The 18,438-nt window shown below is 38.5% G+C and overlaps 1 protein-coding gene across 1 annotated transcript in view; it reads right to left on the bottom strand.

Annotated features, from left to right (window-relative positions):
• UGGT1 (UDP-glucose glycoprotein glucosyltransferase 1) overlaps positions 1-18,438 on the bottom strand; it is a gene marked incomplete at its 5' end in the record, with an annotated part of 80,808 nt that overhangs the window by 38,588 nt on the left and 23,782 nt on the right. The window contains 6 exons of the mRNA XM_006902945.1: positions 6,928-7,012; positions 8,090-8,191; positions 8,639-8,727; positions 10,724-10,808; positions 14,312-14,397; positions 14,898-15,056. Of these exons, the coding sequence (XP_006903007.1) occupies positions 6,928-7,012; positions 8,090-8,191; positions 8,639-8,727; positions 10,724-10,808; positions 14,312-14,397; positions 14,898-15,056 (606 nt within the window). The remainder of the gene's footprint in view (positions 1-6,927; positions 7,013-8,089; positions 8,192-8,638; positions 8,728-10,723; positions 10,809-14,311; positions 14,398-14,897; positions 15,057-18,438) is intronic.

Below are 18,438 nucleotides of genomic sequence, written 5' to 3'. Positions count from 1 at the left end.
ATTTTTTTGTTCCTGTGGGTTTGCTTTAATTTTCTTCAGCTTGAATTTGAACTTGTACATGGTAATTGATGGTCCGGTCCACAGTCAGTACCTGGTCTGGTTTTGACTGCTGATTTTCAGCATCTCTAAGGATTCTTTTCACAGATGTTGTCAATCTGATTTCTATATAGTCCATCAGGGGAGGTCCATGTGTAAAAACACCTTTTGTGATTAGGGAAAAAAGGTATTAGTGATGAATAAATCACCGAATGCACAAAGTTAAAGTTGAAGCCATGAGAGTGGGTTGCTTTTCTAACAGATCCCTAAAATGTGGATAAGACTTGAGAACTAAATGAGTAGAGTCCAAAAGTTTTAGACTATAATAAAAGCCAAAACTGCCTTTAAAAGACTGTTTTTGGAATTAAAACAGTTATGGTGAAGGCTCAGAAGGAAAGGAGAATTTTCACAAAGATGGCACAGACAATAAGAAGCTACAATAGGACCAGGACACTGTAGAGGTGGAGATCACATGGAAGTCAACTTGGAGAGAAAAAGAAGAGCTAAATGCAACTCAGCACCTGTGTGGAGCTCACTTGTGAGCCCATGGAGCTAGACAGCTGGACAACTGAAGGATGAAGCTTCCTAACACAGCAGGATGCAATGGAACACTGACTAGTAAAGTTAAATATTTGCTGAAGCAGAATAGATGCTAAGTTGGTCTATGAGAGACCAAGGAGTATGCAAAGCAGAACAGTCTTGCCCTCAAAGGGTAAGACTACAATCTGGAGGACTACAAAATGTGAGACCATGATTTCTGGGGTTTCTACAAATGAAGCCAGAGTTTCCTAAGTTTCAAAGAATCAGATCTTTGCCAACTTGCTTCTGGAGCATGGGGTTTCACTTAAAATAGAGCTGACTAAAAGCTAAGGGGGCAAGGATACCATGCAGAGGGGGCAAAATAATGGGGCCTGCTGAGACCAAGGAGGTAGGTTTACCACTCAACTGGACTAGGAGAGTGGGGCCAGCCAATATTAAAAGAGTAAAATTATTCTCTCAATGGATCTGGAATCCCAGGGCCAAAGGAAAGGAGAGTGTCAACATTGAACACACCGGCCAACACTCAGCCTCCGAGAACAGCCTCTAAGGACAGGTTCTCAGGGAACAGAAGATTATTTTCTAGCCATGAGATTTACAGAAATTGTTCTATTGGGCATCTGACTTGCTTGGTGCCCATTTCCTTCTAATTTTTCCATTTGTAATGGAGATATCTCTTTACTATTACAAATTAGATGGCTATCTTAAAAGATCACCTCCTGGTCACCACTATACTTTGAAGGCAGGTATTTTGCATTCTGGAAGAAGAGGAATTTTTGGATTTGGAGTAAGGACCTTTGTAATGATATGATGGCAAGAAATGATTCTACATGTGCCAAGAATATAAATTTGAGGGTCCAAGAGTTGTTTTAGTGTAAAGCAACCATGCACACTAACTGGCAGAAGTAGCTGTTGAATACTGAATCGATTCTGAAACCTTATGGCCTACAGCAGATTCACAGAAACCTCCATGCTGTCAATTGTGAATTTCACTCACATGCTAACAAAACTCCTTTATCAGGCACATTGAGCATTAGTATCTTAAAACCAAAGCAGCCCCTATAAACAAAGTCTGTGGTCTGCTTCATTTACACCTTGATGTCCTAGCAACCTGGGCTTATCTTATCTGGAATTCTATTCCCTTTTGTAACACCTATTGTACATGTCCCCTTTCTGTGTTATACCAACATAGAGGTCTCTACTAAGATGATGACAAAAGGTCTCTTATCTAAGAAGCCAAGAAACCAAACCTATGGACACTGCCTTTTTCTTTTTTTAAATAATTTTAATGAACATTTATAGAGAACTTGGATTTCCATTCATTCATTGCTACACTTCTCTCCTGGCCCATGCCTTTTTCCTTTGATGTAAATGGAATTTCAGTAGCATAACTTCATATAAATCTTTCTATAAAATGTAACCTTCAGGAGTTTTGGGTTTAGTTGCCCTGCTTTATCTATCCCTCTTTTTCCCTTTTCTACAGCATGTCAGAATATCTTTTCTTGCCTTTTAGTAACTGAAGTAGTTGCTGTTGTTTTCCACTACCATAGCTGAATGCAATGGACTGAATTATGCTCTCACAAAATAAATGTAATGTATGTAATGATATAATGTAGTCATCCCCTATGGATTAATAGACCAAACAGCTATATGAGAAGTAAGGGGACTACAACATCCCTAAATCACATCATAGTCCTGATTAGATGTAAGGGGAGTAATCACTTGAGACACTAAGAAAGAAGGTCTGCTAAGATGGGGGCTGTCAGTGCCATGAAGAAGAATCAAAGAGTGGAGGAAGTCTCAGCAGGTATTAGCTCTTTAACATCAGGGAAGGCTATGTCTTGCCAAGATATGGCCAGCTTACAAATGCTGAGAACAACCAAGACTTTCCTGCACCACCAACCCCAGAGCAGACTGAGACCTCCAGCCTCCTAGAAGAATAATACTGGGAAAACTGGAGGGTCAGAAAACGAGGGGAAGACTCTCAACAAGAAGTTGGACAGACACAATGGCTGTAACAATGGGCTCCAGTGTATCAGAGATGATGAGGACGGGGACAGGCAGGACAGGAAAGGCTCAGATCTTTCATACAAAGTCACAATGAGTCGTAGCTGACTCAACTGCACCCAGCAATAACAGTGAGGATAGACTTGTTAAAGCAAGCCATTTGTGGTATCTGTTATAGTGGCAGTCGGTAATGAAAACAGAATTCATCTGAAGGTACCGAACTGAATGCAGTGAGAGAAAAATGTAGAAAAAATTTGAAAATAGGGGCAGGGAAAATAAGACAGGCCATACTTATTCAGTTGGTAGAGACTGGTGTAGCCTCTGACACTACAGCCCTTAGCTACCCTTCAAACCCAGAACTGAACTCAAGCTCTGGGATCATCTTTCAGCACAGAGGAGCCTATAACATGAACAAACACCTGTGAAGAATGTATTCCTCAGGATAGTCAGAAGAGATTAAAACAGCAATCTTTGCCCAAAACAAAATTCAGAAGGCAGGAAAGAAGGATGGACAAAACTAGGAAACCAGGGAAGGTGTGGGAAAAGGCTGTTACACTGTGAGGTAACACTGGGTGACCTCGGACCTTAGAGACCCTATGTACTACAAACTGAAAGTTTAATCCTGTACCCTCCTCACAATCTCCACTGTGACCATTGCCGTCCATCTTGTAGGTCTTCCTCTCTTTTTATAATCATCTAATTTTACAAGCATAAGGTTTTTACCCAAGAACTGGCCTCTCCTGACAACATGTCAAAATATTCAAGACAAGGTCTCTTAAATCCTATCTATAAGGAACACTCTGGCTGTATGTCTTCTAAGACACTGATTTGTTCTTTCTGGCAGTCCATAGTGTATTCAATACTATTTACTAACACAATTCAAAGGTATCAATTCTTCTACAGTCTTCTTCATTTCTGGTCTTTCACAAGAATATCAAACAACTAAAAAGTATAACAGCTTGTCCTTAAGGTGATATCCCTGCTCTTTACCACTTTAGCCAGACTTTTTATCCATCTATCATGATTGGCTCAGCTGTGAGGATTTTTTTTCTTTATAATGAATTATAATGCTGAAGGTTGTAGTATTTGATTGTCTTCATTAGTGCTTCAAGAGTCTTCACTTTCCACATTATCACAATTGTTGCTGTATCTTTCGCCAAACGTGATGCCACATTCTTTTTCATGTAGTCCAGCTTATTTAATTTAGTTTGTATTATGTGCTCATCATACAAACTGAATTAAATAAACCTCACTGTTGGGAAGCAACTCAGCTGAGCATTCCATGGATTTCATTGCATGGGGGGCCAGGGAGATTGCTCATTTGTCTTCCAAGATGCTGCTGGAGGATTCAAACTCCCAGAGAGGTTTGGTCTTTAGGAGAGGGCTCCAACTGCCTAAAGACAACACCCTGACTCCTTCTTTTGTGATCTTAAACCATCTATTTGAACGACTGCTTATTGGTCTATGTACATGTTTCATGTTAGCACAAGTAATCTGAGATTTCATTATTCTCAATGTTACCCATAAATTATTATAATCCACAAAGTTGAATGCCTGGGCATAATCAATGTAACTCATGTAAACATCTTTCTGATATCTTGTGCGTTTATCCAAGGTCCATTTGACATTAGCAATGATAACCTTGTTTCATGGCTTCTTCTGAATCCAGTTGAAATTTCAGAGAAATCCCTGTCAATGTACTGACACATTTTTAAGTTATCTTATGCAAGATTTTACTTTTATATGATAGTAATGATGTTATTCAATCATTTTCATCTTCTCCTGGACCACCTTTTTTACTAAGAACACATGTGGATCTTTTCCCATCAGTTGTCTAGATAGTTGTCTTCCAAGTTCTTGATATTTTGCCTTTTTAAATTATATCTAAGAAAACAAAGATTCTCACCACTGGGCCAATTGGTAGCATCAGTATGAATGGCAAAGAGATTGAGAGAGTTAACAGTTTTAGTTTACTTGGTTCCACAGTCAACACTCTTGGTAACAGCAGCCAGGAAATCAGGAAACGAATTGCATTGGGAAGGTCAGCTGTGAGGGACCTCTCAAGAGTACTAAAGAGCAATGATGTCAGGGTGGAGACTAAGGTGTGCCTAATCCAGGCTACAGTCTTTGCAATTACGTGCTATGCATCTGAGAGTTGGACAGTGAATAGGGATGACAGAAAGAGAACTGATGGCTTTGAGCTGTGGTGCTGGAGAATATACCACGGACTGCCAAGAGAAGAAACAGGTTTGTCCTGGAGAGGGTGAAGCTGGACTGCTCCTTGGAGTCAAGGATTCTGAAGCTTCGTCTGACATACTTTGGGCATGCTGCAAGGAGGGACTGGTTCTTGGAGAGGGACATCATGTTTGGGAGAGTGGAGGGACGGCACAGGAGAAGACGACCCTCAATGAGACGGATCGATTCTGTGAGTGGAGTGGTAGGAATGAGTGTGTTTGAGACGGCGAAGTTGGCACAGGATAGAACGGCGTTTAGGGCTCTTGTACTTAGGGTCGCTATGAGTCGCAAGCAACTTGATGGCACATAACAATAACAACAACAACTATGGATTGTTGTTATATACTGTTGAGTCAGAACCAACTCATAGCTACCCCCCAGAAGGTTTTCAGAGGCAGTAAACTGCATGGGAGAAAACTTCCCATCTTTCTCCCACAGAGCAGCTGGTAGATTCGAACTGCATGACATCAGGTTGGCAGCACAACTCCTTACCACTAAGCCACCAGCACTGTTCTATATCTTCAAAGTTCTTGGTATAGACAAGTGAGTACATCCAGGGCTGCATCCGTTTGTGGAAACACATCAAATCCTGGGGACTTATTTTTTGCCAATGCCTTCAGCAAAACTTTGCCTTTATTTGTTCTTGACCATATGCTACTTCCTGAAACAGTCCAGTGTTGACGAATTCTTTCCATCTTTGGATGTTCCTTGCTTCATTCAAGATTTTGCTTATAGAATTCTTCAGTACTGCAACTTGAGGCTTGAATTTTTTTCTTCTGTATTTTGGATTGAGAAATGACAAAAGGGGTTTTTTTTGTTTGTTTGTTTGTTTTTTTAATCTTCTAACTCTGGTTCTTTGCACATTTCATTAAAAACGGCTTTGTTTTTGGGAGTTGTCCTTTGGAGTATTCTGTTCAGCTCTCTTCTTCCTCTTTAGTATATATCTGTTCAAAATTAAGTTGCAAAGTTACTTCTCTCATTTATTTTAGTCCTTTTGCTTGTCTGTTTATTTTTAATAACTTTTTACATTCTTCATGTATGATGCTTTTGATGTCATCTCACAACTTGTTGGGTCTCTGGTCATTAGTATTCACTGAAGCAAATCTATTCATGAGATGGTTTTTACATTCAGGACCTGTTACACTGAAGGGATTGTAACTAATGTCACAAAAAAATGTACACAAGTCTTTGAATACGCTAAAGCGCTCCGTAAGCTTTCACTCAGGTCACAATAAAATGTTCAAAACCAAACAAGAAATAAATCAATGCATATAAGAAACAGTGACTGCCATCAAAACACTTTTCAAGTGTTTATTTCCCACAAATGAAAGCTTACCTACATGTATCATTTGGAAGGTGTTTATGATCAAATTAATCACCCTCACCACTGGAAACCATCACTGGGTTTTCCAAGTTAAATGAAGACAAACATGCTTCAGAGGGAGAGAATATTACTTTAACAAAGCACTACTAATAATAAGTAAAGAAACAGATGTCATCCAAGTACCAAGTACAAATAAGCCATCAATTTGCATTTGGTTTTCCAGTAATTGATTATCTAAAATCATCTGGGAGTTCTAGTGGCTTAGTGGTAAGGAACAGTGTTGCCAAGCCAAAAGACAAACAGTACAAATCCACCAGCTGCTTCTCAGAAGGATGGGCAATCTTCTCCCACGAAATTTTACTGCCTCTGAAAATCCACAGGTGGGTCAGCTATGACTTAGTTCCAACTTAAAGACACACAATAACAAGAAGCAAAACCAACTAGCCTGGAAGAAGAATCAAAATAGAAATATAAAATTATCTGATGTTGTTTTTCATTGCCCTGAGTCAGAACTGAGTCAGAAGGTTTTCAGAGGCTGTAAATTCCATGGGAGGAAGAATACCCATCTTTCTCTCTTAGAGAAACTGGTCAATTTGAACTGCTTGCCTTTGGGTTGGCAGTGCAACTCCTTACCACTAAGCCACCCAAACTCCCTTGAAATGGAATCAGGCTATCAAATAAAAAGAAAATTTAAAATTAAAACAGATAAAAGAAAAAACAGTAAAATGTATAGTACACTGGAAGCATCTCCTTACTAAGAGTGCTTTTCTTTTTCCTAAGGAACATACCTTAAATGTAGGGGACAAATAATTCTTTAAGAACCAGAATTTCACAGGGGTCTTGGTATTCTTCAGTACCGATAGCATCATTATACTGTCAAACAAAGGTAAATAATGATAATCTTCCAATGCTTTTTAACCTCAGCATCAAGCAGAGTCAATCAAAAGACTGCGAAATGTTCCTCCCCACAGAGCTGATAGATGGCTCAACTAGGTAGAGAAAGGCCCACACTCATGAAAAAGTATACTTATTTCTACTTAGACAGTTATAAAAAAAGATGTGTAGTGAAAGTAAATGTTCTAATGATGACATACCTTTTTAAAAAAATGGCTTCATGATTAGCTGTGGTATAAATGAATACTGGGGGTAAGGTCACAGAAGCCTGCAGTGCTAAAGAGATCAGAGCCTATACTGCCTTTCACAACCTGAACTAGAACCGTAGGACAGAGAGCAGGAAGAGATCAGAGAAAGGTAAATGGGGGTAGGCTTACAATGCCTCTCTTCCTCTAAGAAATAAAAACAAACTCTGAATTAAGACTTTACCAATATTTTATGGCAGCTTTTATTTCTTGGAGAAAGACTAAGTGAATGACATTTTGATTATTTTCTATACTATATTTTTAGTAAAACTATTCAAGTCAAAAGAATTTGAGCACTGAGGAAAGTAGCTCTCCCTGAGCTGTCCATATTACTGAGGGTGAAGCCATGCTGGGGGCTACCCCTGGCCCAGGACCCCAGACTATGGCTGCCCAAGCTCAAGAGTACAACCCCAGGGAAAGCCCTCATTATCAGCCACAGTTTCCTTATCTGTACATAGAGGTAGCAGGCTGTGAAGTCCTAGGTATCCCTGGAAAACTGGGAAGGGCAACATGGGTTCCACTTCTTTCTCCATGTAAAACTCTTAACAAAGTGTTGCAGATAAATAAGTACTTTACTTTCTAATAATATGTGCACAGTAATATTAAAAGTTTACAGTCTTGTACAAGCCATACAAATATGCTATTACATAGGTTGGTTTCAATGTAAATGGAATTATAAATGGTAATCTAGTTATAGTCCTTAAATGGTTTCAAATACGTAGAATTATAATGGTAAAATCCTACAAACTTCCTAAATAAGACAACTGTGAAAAATTCATTTATATATCCTAAAATAATCAATAAGACTAACCGAAGAAATCTTTCATACAGATGACCAGATGCAACAGAGAAAATATTAATTATGTCATCTTTATCTTGTTTTACTTCCTCATTCTTCTGTCCTGAGAAGCCCCTGTAATGATAAAAGGCAAGAAAATCTGAAATATTAGTACAGACACACAGCCCTTTAAGAGTAGCTGACTTCTCTCTCTCTCTCTCCTTCTGTGGGAATGCCACTCACAGACTTGATGAGAGTAACAGGCTGAGTAACCATTGCTGAGAAGAGCAAGGAGAACACATTTCCATTTTGCTTTAGCAACAGAAATTGAGCATAACCTGTACCAGAGAATGTGGTTTGTATGAAAGGAACTTAACTGAGTCTTTATCATTTACCAGTCTAAAGGGCAAGTATAACTGACTAGATGAAAAAAGTAGGGAAGAAAACAAAATGCACTATGAAGAGAAAAGCAGAAAATATTTATCTACTCTAAAGAAAAATACATGATTTACAGGCACAAAGCAGATTACTATATTCAAAGATATAATCTGTTATATACACTTTTTTATGATACTAATTTACCATTTGAAGGAATCCCAGAATCCAGATTCATTCTCATTAGTTCCATCACTTAGCAAGTCTTCATTTACCATGTCTGCCTTCTTCTGAACCTGTAATTATATGTGATGATCTTATTATGTCTGACAGTCACAAAACAAACTTTGCTTGGATGTCCATTGTGAATACGGTCAGCAACAAGGAATAAAGCATAGCAGGTAATTTCCCTACAACCAGATACAATACAACCCAGAGTTTAGTCACACAAAAGCAGTATCTTCATCATGCTGTTCCCATTAGATTTTCAAGTCAGGAGACAGCAGCTGTCTCTATGAATTAGGCCAAAACGATTTTCAGTCTTTAAAGGAGCAAGGACCAATTAGAAGGCAACAAAGTCGGAGTAAAAACAGAAGCAAAATTCCCTAAGCTAACAGCAGCTTAGGGGAAAGTACAGTCTTTATGAACTTACCACCAGGCAGCAGTCATGGGGTATCACTTTTTCCATTATTTACTAATAAAAAGGGATGAATCTTCTCTATAGCATCAGGGTCATTCTTCTGCTCAATCAAATATGATGGCTGTTTTAGATGTTATCTTGTGTCCAGAAAACATGTTCATCTGCAAGTCCATGTGGACTCATGGGAACCTTGCTCTTGGGTCCCCATCAAACCTCATGGGAGGAACCAGTCTCAGCCTTCCTCCACCAGGAGGCTGGTGAGTGAGACTGTCACCAATATGCAATGCAACACCACACCAAGGCTCCTTATACTCTGTATAATTATTCCATCAGACCTTTCAATTCTGAGTAATACAAAGAGATGGAATATTATGAAATACTATGAAATAATTGCATAAATGTTAGAATTTTCAGTGCCATTTTCCAAGTTTCTAAGAACATCATCATAATAGTGACGTGAGTCGTGCCTATGTAAATAACACAGTATGTATGAGATAATTTTAGAAAAACAGAATTTCTGTCACTCATTGATAACACGGTAAGTATGAGATAATTTTAGAAAAATAGGATTTCTGTCACTTATTGAGATTAAGCAAAAGGTAAAGTCTCTCAGTTGGAGAAGGTTTAAAAACTTTACAAAAATTATTTTTAATTTAAAGCAGTATTTGTATACAATGTTATAGTAAAATTCCAAATAGAATTGAAGTCTTTTAAAACAACTATGAGATACCATCTCACCCCAGACAGAAGAGTAAAATGTAACAGAACAGCAAGCAACAAATGCTGGCGAGGTTGTGGAGAAACTGGAACCCTTATTCACTGTTGGTGGGAGTGTAAAATGGTGCACCACTGTGGAAGGCGGTATGGTGCTTTCTCAGAAAGTTGCAAATAGAGATACCATTTGACCCAGCAATTCCACTACTCGGAATACACCCCAGAGAGACTATAACTGACATACAAGCAGATGTATGCACACCCATGTTTATTGCAACTTTGTTCATAATAGCAAAGAGTTGGAAACAACCTAAGTGCCCATCAACAAACGAATGGATAGAGAAGCTGTGGTATATTCACACAATGGAATACTATGCTGCATTGAAAAACAAGGAACTCATGCAATATTATTCAAAATGGTTGACTCTGGAGGACATTATGCTGAGTGAAGTATCTCAGTCACAAAAGGACAAATACTGAATGGTGCCGCTGTTGTAAAAGAGGACTGACCTTGGGGTTGGGGAGAGACTGAGAAAGATGGGTTCAATAATGTATATACTGCACTGAAACAGATGAGGGAGAAAACTGCTTAAAAGGGATATGTGATTAGGTATTTTTGTCATGACAGGAGTCTAGAGAGAAGGCTACCTGGTGGAGTGGACCTGAGGGAGGGTTTGTAAAACAATGAAAGAATTTTTCTTTTACTTTTCCAAGAGGGTGTACTAGGGGGAAGGGTTGGGAGGGGAGAAAAGTGCAACAATGAATAGAAATCCAAAGTCTCTAAATTTTTACTGAAATTAATTAATAAATTTTTTTAAAAAAATTGAAGTCTCAGAGTGGTTTCCAGTGACCTAGTTTTACATAACGGCTACTGACCACCAGAATAATGTCACTTTTAACAGCCTGCTAGAATGGTATTCTTAGCATGCTTGCCTCACCTTCACTTTAATGATTTTGCTCTTAAAGTTGTTGAGGACGACAACAACTTCATCAGCATCAGCAGGGGAGTCAGTACCATCATGGCTTAGAAAATAAGAGAAAGTAATGTAGATGTTACAAAATGCTATTTCATACAGTAAATGATGTGACAATTGCATATAGACATTCATCATTTTAATCATAAAGCTTTTTTGGGTTAAATAATTTTTTCTCAACAAACCAAGCCCTGTGAGTTGGTATGGGATGTCACAGATCAAACTTCTCCACGAGTCTGTAAATAGATCTCCCAGAGCACAGGTCTCTCACAGCATGGTGAGTGTTGGAAGCACGGAGTTAGCTCTTTCTAGTCAACAATGTAATACCTTGCACAGTGCCTACCTCAGGTTAAGCAGGGTCAGGGGAGGGTATGCCACGCTGAAGACCATAGTAATGCACATAGTAACTTTCTATTTGGCATAAAAACCTGACTTTTTTTTAAATTATTTTATGTGTGTGTGTGTGTGTGTGTGTGTGTGTGTGTGTGCGTGCGTGCGTGTGTGTGTGTACCATCAAATTGGATCTGACTGGTACAGGAGGAGATTGTCCCTCCTTCTCCAGCAGATCATCATCATCTGGTGGATTCAAACCGCTCACCTCTGGGATTGCAGTGCAGCTTCTTGCCAATAGGCCACCAGAACTCGCCTCTGGTTCACAGTTTAGAAAAGAAATTCTTGTATCTTTCGGTTTAGAGGCACACAAGGAGCCACGTTTATGCCTCAGATTTAATATGGTATCTACAACACGCAGAAGAATTAACTATAATAACTTTAATAAGGTCCACTTGTCCATTATGCTGAGTGAAATATCTCAGTCACAAAAAATAAATACAGCATAGTGCCATTGTTGTAAAATGGGACTGACATTAGGGTTGGGGTAAGACTGAGAAAAACTGGATACATTATGTATACTGCATTGAAACAGAAGAGGGAGAGAACAGTTTAAAAGCAGTGTATGATAGGGTACTATGGTTATCACAAGAGTACAAAATTAAGGTTGCATAGTGGAGTGTACTTGGGGCGGGGGGTGGTTAGGGGATACGGTATACCAATGAAGGAATTTTTCTTTTACTTTTCAAAGAGAGGAGCGAACTGGGGGGAGGGGTGGGCAGGGAGAAAATAGCAATAATGAATGAACTGAAATACAAAATCTCTGTAAATATTCATTAAAATTAAGAAAATAAACTTAAAAAATAAAAATAAGGTCCACTTGTAAGTTGACATGGGAATGATGAAAAATTAATATTTCCTAATCAATAAACTAGAATGCTTAATATTTATAAAAAGTCACTAAATTTCAAGGTGTTGACTACAGAGTCAATATAATAATATAATTTTTTGAGGTTAGTTAGTATCATCAGCAAAGAACATGTTTTCAATCAAGAAAATTTCAATCAGTAAAATTCTGATGGGTGTCATGGTTAAAGCTGTATGTAAATTTAGCTGCCTCTGAGTCAGGCTGACAGTTACATCATTTTCCCTGATCAGACCTGACATAACAGGATCATTACCTTGATGAGACCTTAAACAATGTAAACACCTCTGTGATTAACTGCTCGCACTTTGGCCAAGCCTAGATCATGCACTGGTTCATTACCTCTGGTTCTTGGACTTGAATCAATAGGCCGGTGACCTTGGATTTGTCTGCCTCTAAAGCTAGCAGCCTATCTTACTTTCTGACTGTGAACTCATCAGCCATTTCAGGTTCTCCTAAGGTCTGATCCATGGGCCCAAGACTTGTCTGATGCTACAAGTTATAGAGAGCTGAGCTTCAGTGGTTCTACTTCTCTATTAATTAAGCCTAAGACAAGGGGGAAAACCTGAAGCATGAAACATTTCAGGGGAGGAAAATCTGCTTGGAAAAAGTGCAAGAGGAAGAAGCCCTAGACAGTTTCTTAAAGAGGGGGCACCACACCTGCAAGGGAGGGAGAAGTGTGGCAGGGATGAGGGAAGGGAAGGAACAAATGGTTTGGAAAAAGAAGTGAGAAGTCTTATGATGGATTGCATGTTTATAAAATACATTTGGGGAAAAAATATTTGGAGAAAACCACTATTATTTACAACAAAGGTTGCACTGATGGCCAAGTGGATTGAGCACTACACTGTTAACTCAAAGGTAGATGGTTCAAATCTAACAGCAGATCATGTATGAATCAATTCTGACTCAACTGCAATGACTGAGTGATTTACAAAGAAAACACTACAATATAAAATTATTCTACTTCCTGTTAAGAAACATTCCCTTTCTTTACACTGCTTCACTTTTATCAAGAGAAAAGACAGAAAAATGAGGATACTAAAGGATTTTAAAATAAACTCCCTTGTCTCAACTGATATAAAGTCTTTTTTACACAGCTTAAAATAAAACAAAATTAAGCTGAATTGGCTGTTGTTTTTAGGTGTCATCGAGAAGACTACCACTCATAATGACCTTAAAAATAAGTCTAATTTTTTAAAAGGCTACTTAGAGTGCTACCAATCAGTAAGACACAATATTTTACATTATTAAACCACAGGGGGAAAAAATTTCAACATCAACAATTTATATAAAAAAATCTTCCTGTAATGTGAATTTAATGTAAATCACTAGGGTCTAGAAGCAAATTATCTGGGTTGTCAAGTTTTACTATTTCTCTATTTACCAAATTACTGTTTTGAACCAGTTCAATCATGGCCAATGCAGCCAAACCAAAGCACATTCAAATTCATAAAGTGTGGGTGCATGGGAATATTAGTTAGAATAGGAAAAATTATGGGTTGAAGTCCAGAACTAGAAGATTGAAAGGCAGTGTGGTGAACCCTTTCAGGAACTTAATATGGAGACTAGATTATTTTTATGACTATGAAGAGGAACCCAGTGGTTCCAACAGGGACTGTGTTTGAATAGGGCATGTCAAGTTCCCATTGCACATGTGAAGAGATCTGGTGCTAAACAACATACAAATGTCACTGGTATTTGCCAAAAGGGATACTGATTTTCTGGCAAGGCACTGACTTTTAACTTTTCTCTCTGGTTATTGTTCCAGCAAACCCACATTTCATAAATATAGGTCATGAATGAAATGCAAACAACTGGTTTAAAGCTATGCTTCAAATTTTTTCTTACCTGCTAAGGTTTTCATCACAGTAACAGAGTGATTATTGTTCACAAAGGAATCAGAGTGAAAACTGACTAATATTTATTAGCATTCACACTTCTTAATAATTTTTCTGTACTTGCTATAATAACATTGTTTTGTCAAATACCCAATTATTAACTAAACTCTTTGAAGGACTAAATGCTACTGTAGCATTCAATTACAGATGATTCACACTTCAAACTGTTTTGGAAAAAAATGTTACCTATATCATTTAGGGAGCTCTGGTGGGTTAGCAGTAAGGAGCTGTGCTGCCAACCCAAAAGCACGTGGTTCAAATTTATCAGCTGATCTGTGGGGAAAAGATGGGCCATCACCTACGCAATTTACAGACTCTGAAAACACACTGGGGGTCAGTTATCAGTTGGTTCTGACTCTATGATACAACAATAAAAAATGTATTACTTAATCCTACCTGTAGATTCTGTAAATGTTTTCAGAGCGCCCCTTCCTAAGTCTGAGAATCCAAGCTCCTGGGTTAGCTTTTAACTGAAAGTAGCCCTAGGATAAAAAGAGTCAGAGTTTAGAGCTTTGAGGAACATAAAATGTTATTTCTGAGGGTTACATAGTTATTATACAAAATATTAATCATTTATACTTTAAATAAGATAGTTAAAACATCAAGACTATGCTTATAACAAAACTACCCATCATGCTACCAAAATATAAAGCTGTCAAGCCTCGAAGCCTATCCCATGGCTGTGCTTCAGCGAAGAATGATTATGTGAGCAAGAACAAAGAACAGCAAAGGCAGTCATCCATGAGCAAACCACATTCAGGAGATAGGCTGATCACAGTAGAAACTTGGAGCATATTTTTTTGTTAGGCTGACATGTATTCCACTCTACCGTACAAATTTAATCGAATTAATAATTGTATATTGACTGATATCAGGTAATCATGAATTTAAATCTAATTCTATGGTTCAGAATAATTACTGCACCATCATATAAATCAAATTACTATGACTGTATTATTAATTTGCTTTGCTAATTATTTACCAGATTAGCCATAACAATGGTATCAACAATGACAGGGTTGGCTGAAGTTCCTAAGGTAAACTGCAGTCCCCGTGGGGGTTGGCCAGTGGTAATGTCATAGCAATGACCTTCGAGTAACAGGTACTCCAGCTCATACTCAGCAGACACTATGCTGTCTACCTGCAACAATAAAAATGAATTACTTGAAGACTACTCAGTAATAAAAAGAAACAATATATGCAACATGAATAAGGGGAAAAAGTCATAAAGTCTTAGATATTGTGTGATAACTTTTATGAACTTTAGAAAAGGTAAAATTATAACGTTAAAAAGATAGATTAGCTATTACTTTGGTAAGAGGCAGAAGCAGGGGATGATGGGATGATGGAAATGCTCTGTACAACTTGATTCTTGTCAACTCTATTCAACCATAAGAACTCATAGAATTATATTTATAATTGGTAAATTTTATTGTCTGCATATTATATTATATCTCAATAAAGTGGATTTTTAAAAACACTAGAAGCAAGAGGTTGTTTGAAAAAACTATGAATAATTGACCCCACAAAATTTTGATACAGGCCATGGTCTTTGCAATCACTCACTATGCATCAGAGAGCTGGACAATGACGAGGGAAGATAGGAGAATTTATGGTGTTGGAGAAGAATATTGAATGTACCACACACTCCTAAGAAAATGAACAGGTTCATCCTGGGGAAGGTTAAACCAGGCTGGTCATTGGAGGCAAGGATTCTGGGGCTTTGTCTGACATGCTTTGGACATGTAAGGAGAGACTGGTCCTTGGAGAAGGACACATATTTGGGAAAGTGAAGGGACAGTGCAGGAGAGGAAGACCCTCTATGAGGTGGACTGATTCAGTGACAGGGGTAATTCAGGTGGGTGTGTCAGAGACAGTGAGATTGTCACAGGACAGAGCAGGGTTTAGGGCTGCTGTACACAGAGTCGCTATGTGTCATGACTCGACAGCACATAACAACAACATCAGAGAGTAAGACAATGACTATTGATAACAGAAGAAGGATCGATGCCTTTGAGTTGTGGTATTAAGAGAAGAGTGTTGACTATTTCATGGACTGCCAATGGAACAAATAGCATTGTCCTGGAGTTGGGTAAAACCAGTTGCTTTTTGGAGGTAAGAATTTTGAAGCTCTGCCTCACATACAATGGGCATACTGCCAAGAGGGACCAGTCCTTAGAAAAAGATATCATGCTTGGAAGGGTGGAGGGATAGCGTAAGAGAGGAACACCCTGGATGAGATGGATTGACATAGTAACTGGGGTAATGGGTCAGGTGTCTCTGAGGCAGTGAGACTGGCTCAAGATAAGAGAGGGTTCAGAGGTATACAGGGTCACTATGAGTCACAGGGGACTCTATGGCATATAACAACAATGTTTCTTAACAAAGGTGTAGTCAACCTCACTCCTGAACTCAGGTGTCATTTATGCTTTTTTAAAACAATATTTGCAAAACTTGAGAACTACTTTCCCAACCCGCCAAAGCAAGAAAGCAGACAGGTATGTGCAAACTTTAGGAAACACTGAAACTAGAAGTTAACAAGATAGAACATGAAATAACTACCCACGTGGAAGCTAAATTAAACACTGCTTGAGCACTACAGGCTTGGTGGTACCATCAAGTCTGAACCAATTCATAGCTAACCCTCTAGAGAGTTTTCAGAGGCAGTAATTATTAGCACAGGAAGAGGCTGCCCATCCTTCTCCTGAAGAGCATCTGGTGGATTCAAACTCGTATGCCTTTGGGAATGCAGAGTAGCTTCTTACCAGTAGGCTAGCAGAGCTCCGTTCTACTGGGTTATAGAAGAAGTAAAAAAGTTCCTCGAACCAAATGAAAGTTAAAAAAATAAAGTACAAAACCCACAAGGATACAGAAAGCAGTCATACCAAGAGAGAAGCACATAAAAAAAGGACGAACTACGACTACAAAAGGCAGTATGGCACTTTATCAAAAAGCTGTAAATAGAAATACCATTGACCCAGAAATCCCAGTACCAGGAATATATTCTAAAGAAATCAGAGCTGCCACCCAAACAGATATATGCACATCCATGTTTATTATTGTAATATTCACAACAGCAAAGAAATGGAAGCAACCCAAGTGTCCCTCAACAAATGAACAGATAGAAAAACTATGGTATAGTCATGTGATGGAATACTATGCAGCACTGAAAAAGAAAGAACTAATAAAATATTACACAATATGGGTGACCCTGCAGGATATTAGTTGAGTGAAATATCTCAGTCACAAAGGAACAAATATTGCATATAACCACTGTTATAAAACAGGACTGACATGGGGGTTGGGGAGAAACTAAGAAAAGAGGGGATAAAAAAATGAATACTGCATTGGAACAGATGAAGGAAAGAACTATTTAAAAGGAATATATGATTAGCCATAAATTTTATGACCACAGCCCAGAACAAGAGGTGCATAGCAAAGTGAATGGGGAGAGAGTGAGAGGGGAAGGGAGCAAATGATGCAACAATGAATGAATATTTTTCTTTTTAAAAGTGAACTTTAAAAGGGGAGACACATAGGGAGGAAAATCTGCAACAATGAACAAATGAAAATTCAACTTTTCTGTAAACTTTCATTAAAGTCACAACAAAAAAATGTTTTAAAAAGAGGAGCAAAATAAACAACATCTCCAACAAACAGAAAAAGAAAAAGTAGCTAATCCTACAGCCTCTAGAAGAAAGGAAATTATTATAAGGACCAAGGCTCAAATTAATGGGATAGAAAACAAATGGAAACCATGAGCAAGAAGACAAGGAGCTCATTCATTGAAAACATCAATAAACAAACCATTGGCAAACTTGACAAAAGAAAAGAAAGAGAAGATACAAATAACTTGAGTAAGAAATTAAAGAGCTAGGGGAGCTCTGGTGGCCTAGTGGCAAGAAGCTGCAACTACAATCCCAGAGGTGCACAGTTCGAATCCACCAGATGCTCTGCCGGGGAAGGAGGGGCAATCTCCTCCTGTACCAGTCAGATCTGACTTGACGGTACACGCACGCAAAAATAATAAAATAAAATAAAAAAGAATTAAAAAAAAGAAATTAAAGAGCTGACATCAAGAAAACCAGATGACACTAAACAGATAATAATAATTTTATGAAAAGTTAGACTGCAATACATTTAAAAAAACCAGAGGAAATTAACAAAATCCTAGAAACCTCCATCCTACCCAGACTGACAAAGACAGATGTAGAACATCTGAATGGAACCATCATAAAAGAAGAAACTGAGAATCATAAAAACTCCCCACAAAAAAATAACGGCCCAAATGGCTTCATGGCTGAATTCTACCAAACATTCAGGGAGGAATTAACACTGTTGTTGTTGTTGTTATGTGCCGTCGAGTCGTTTTCGACTCACAGCGACCCTATGCACAACAGCCCTAAACCCTGCTCTGTCCTGCGCCAACCACACTGCCTCTGACACACCCATCCCGATTACCCCAGTCACCGAATCAATCCATCTCATAGAGGGTCTTCCCCTACTGTGCCGTCCCTCCACCC

This window comes from Elephantulus edwardii, unplaced genomic scaffold (genome assembly GCF_000299155.1).
Source record: "Elephantulus edwardii isolate Elephantulus edwardi_28Jun2011 unplaced genomic scaffold, EleEdw1.0 scaffold00475, whole genome shotgun sequence".
In the NCBI taxonomy this organism is placed as follows: Eukaryota; Metazoa; Chordata; class Mammalia; order Macroscelidea; family Macroscelididae; genus Elephantulus; species Elephantulus edwardii.
Note: the sequence above shows the minus strand (reverse complement) of the source record. Positions and strands in the feature narration are given on the sequence as shown.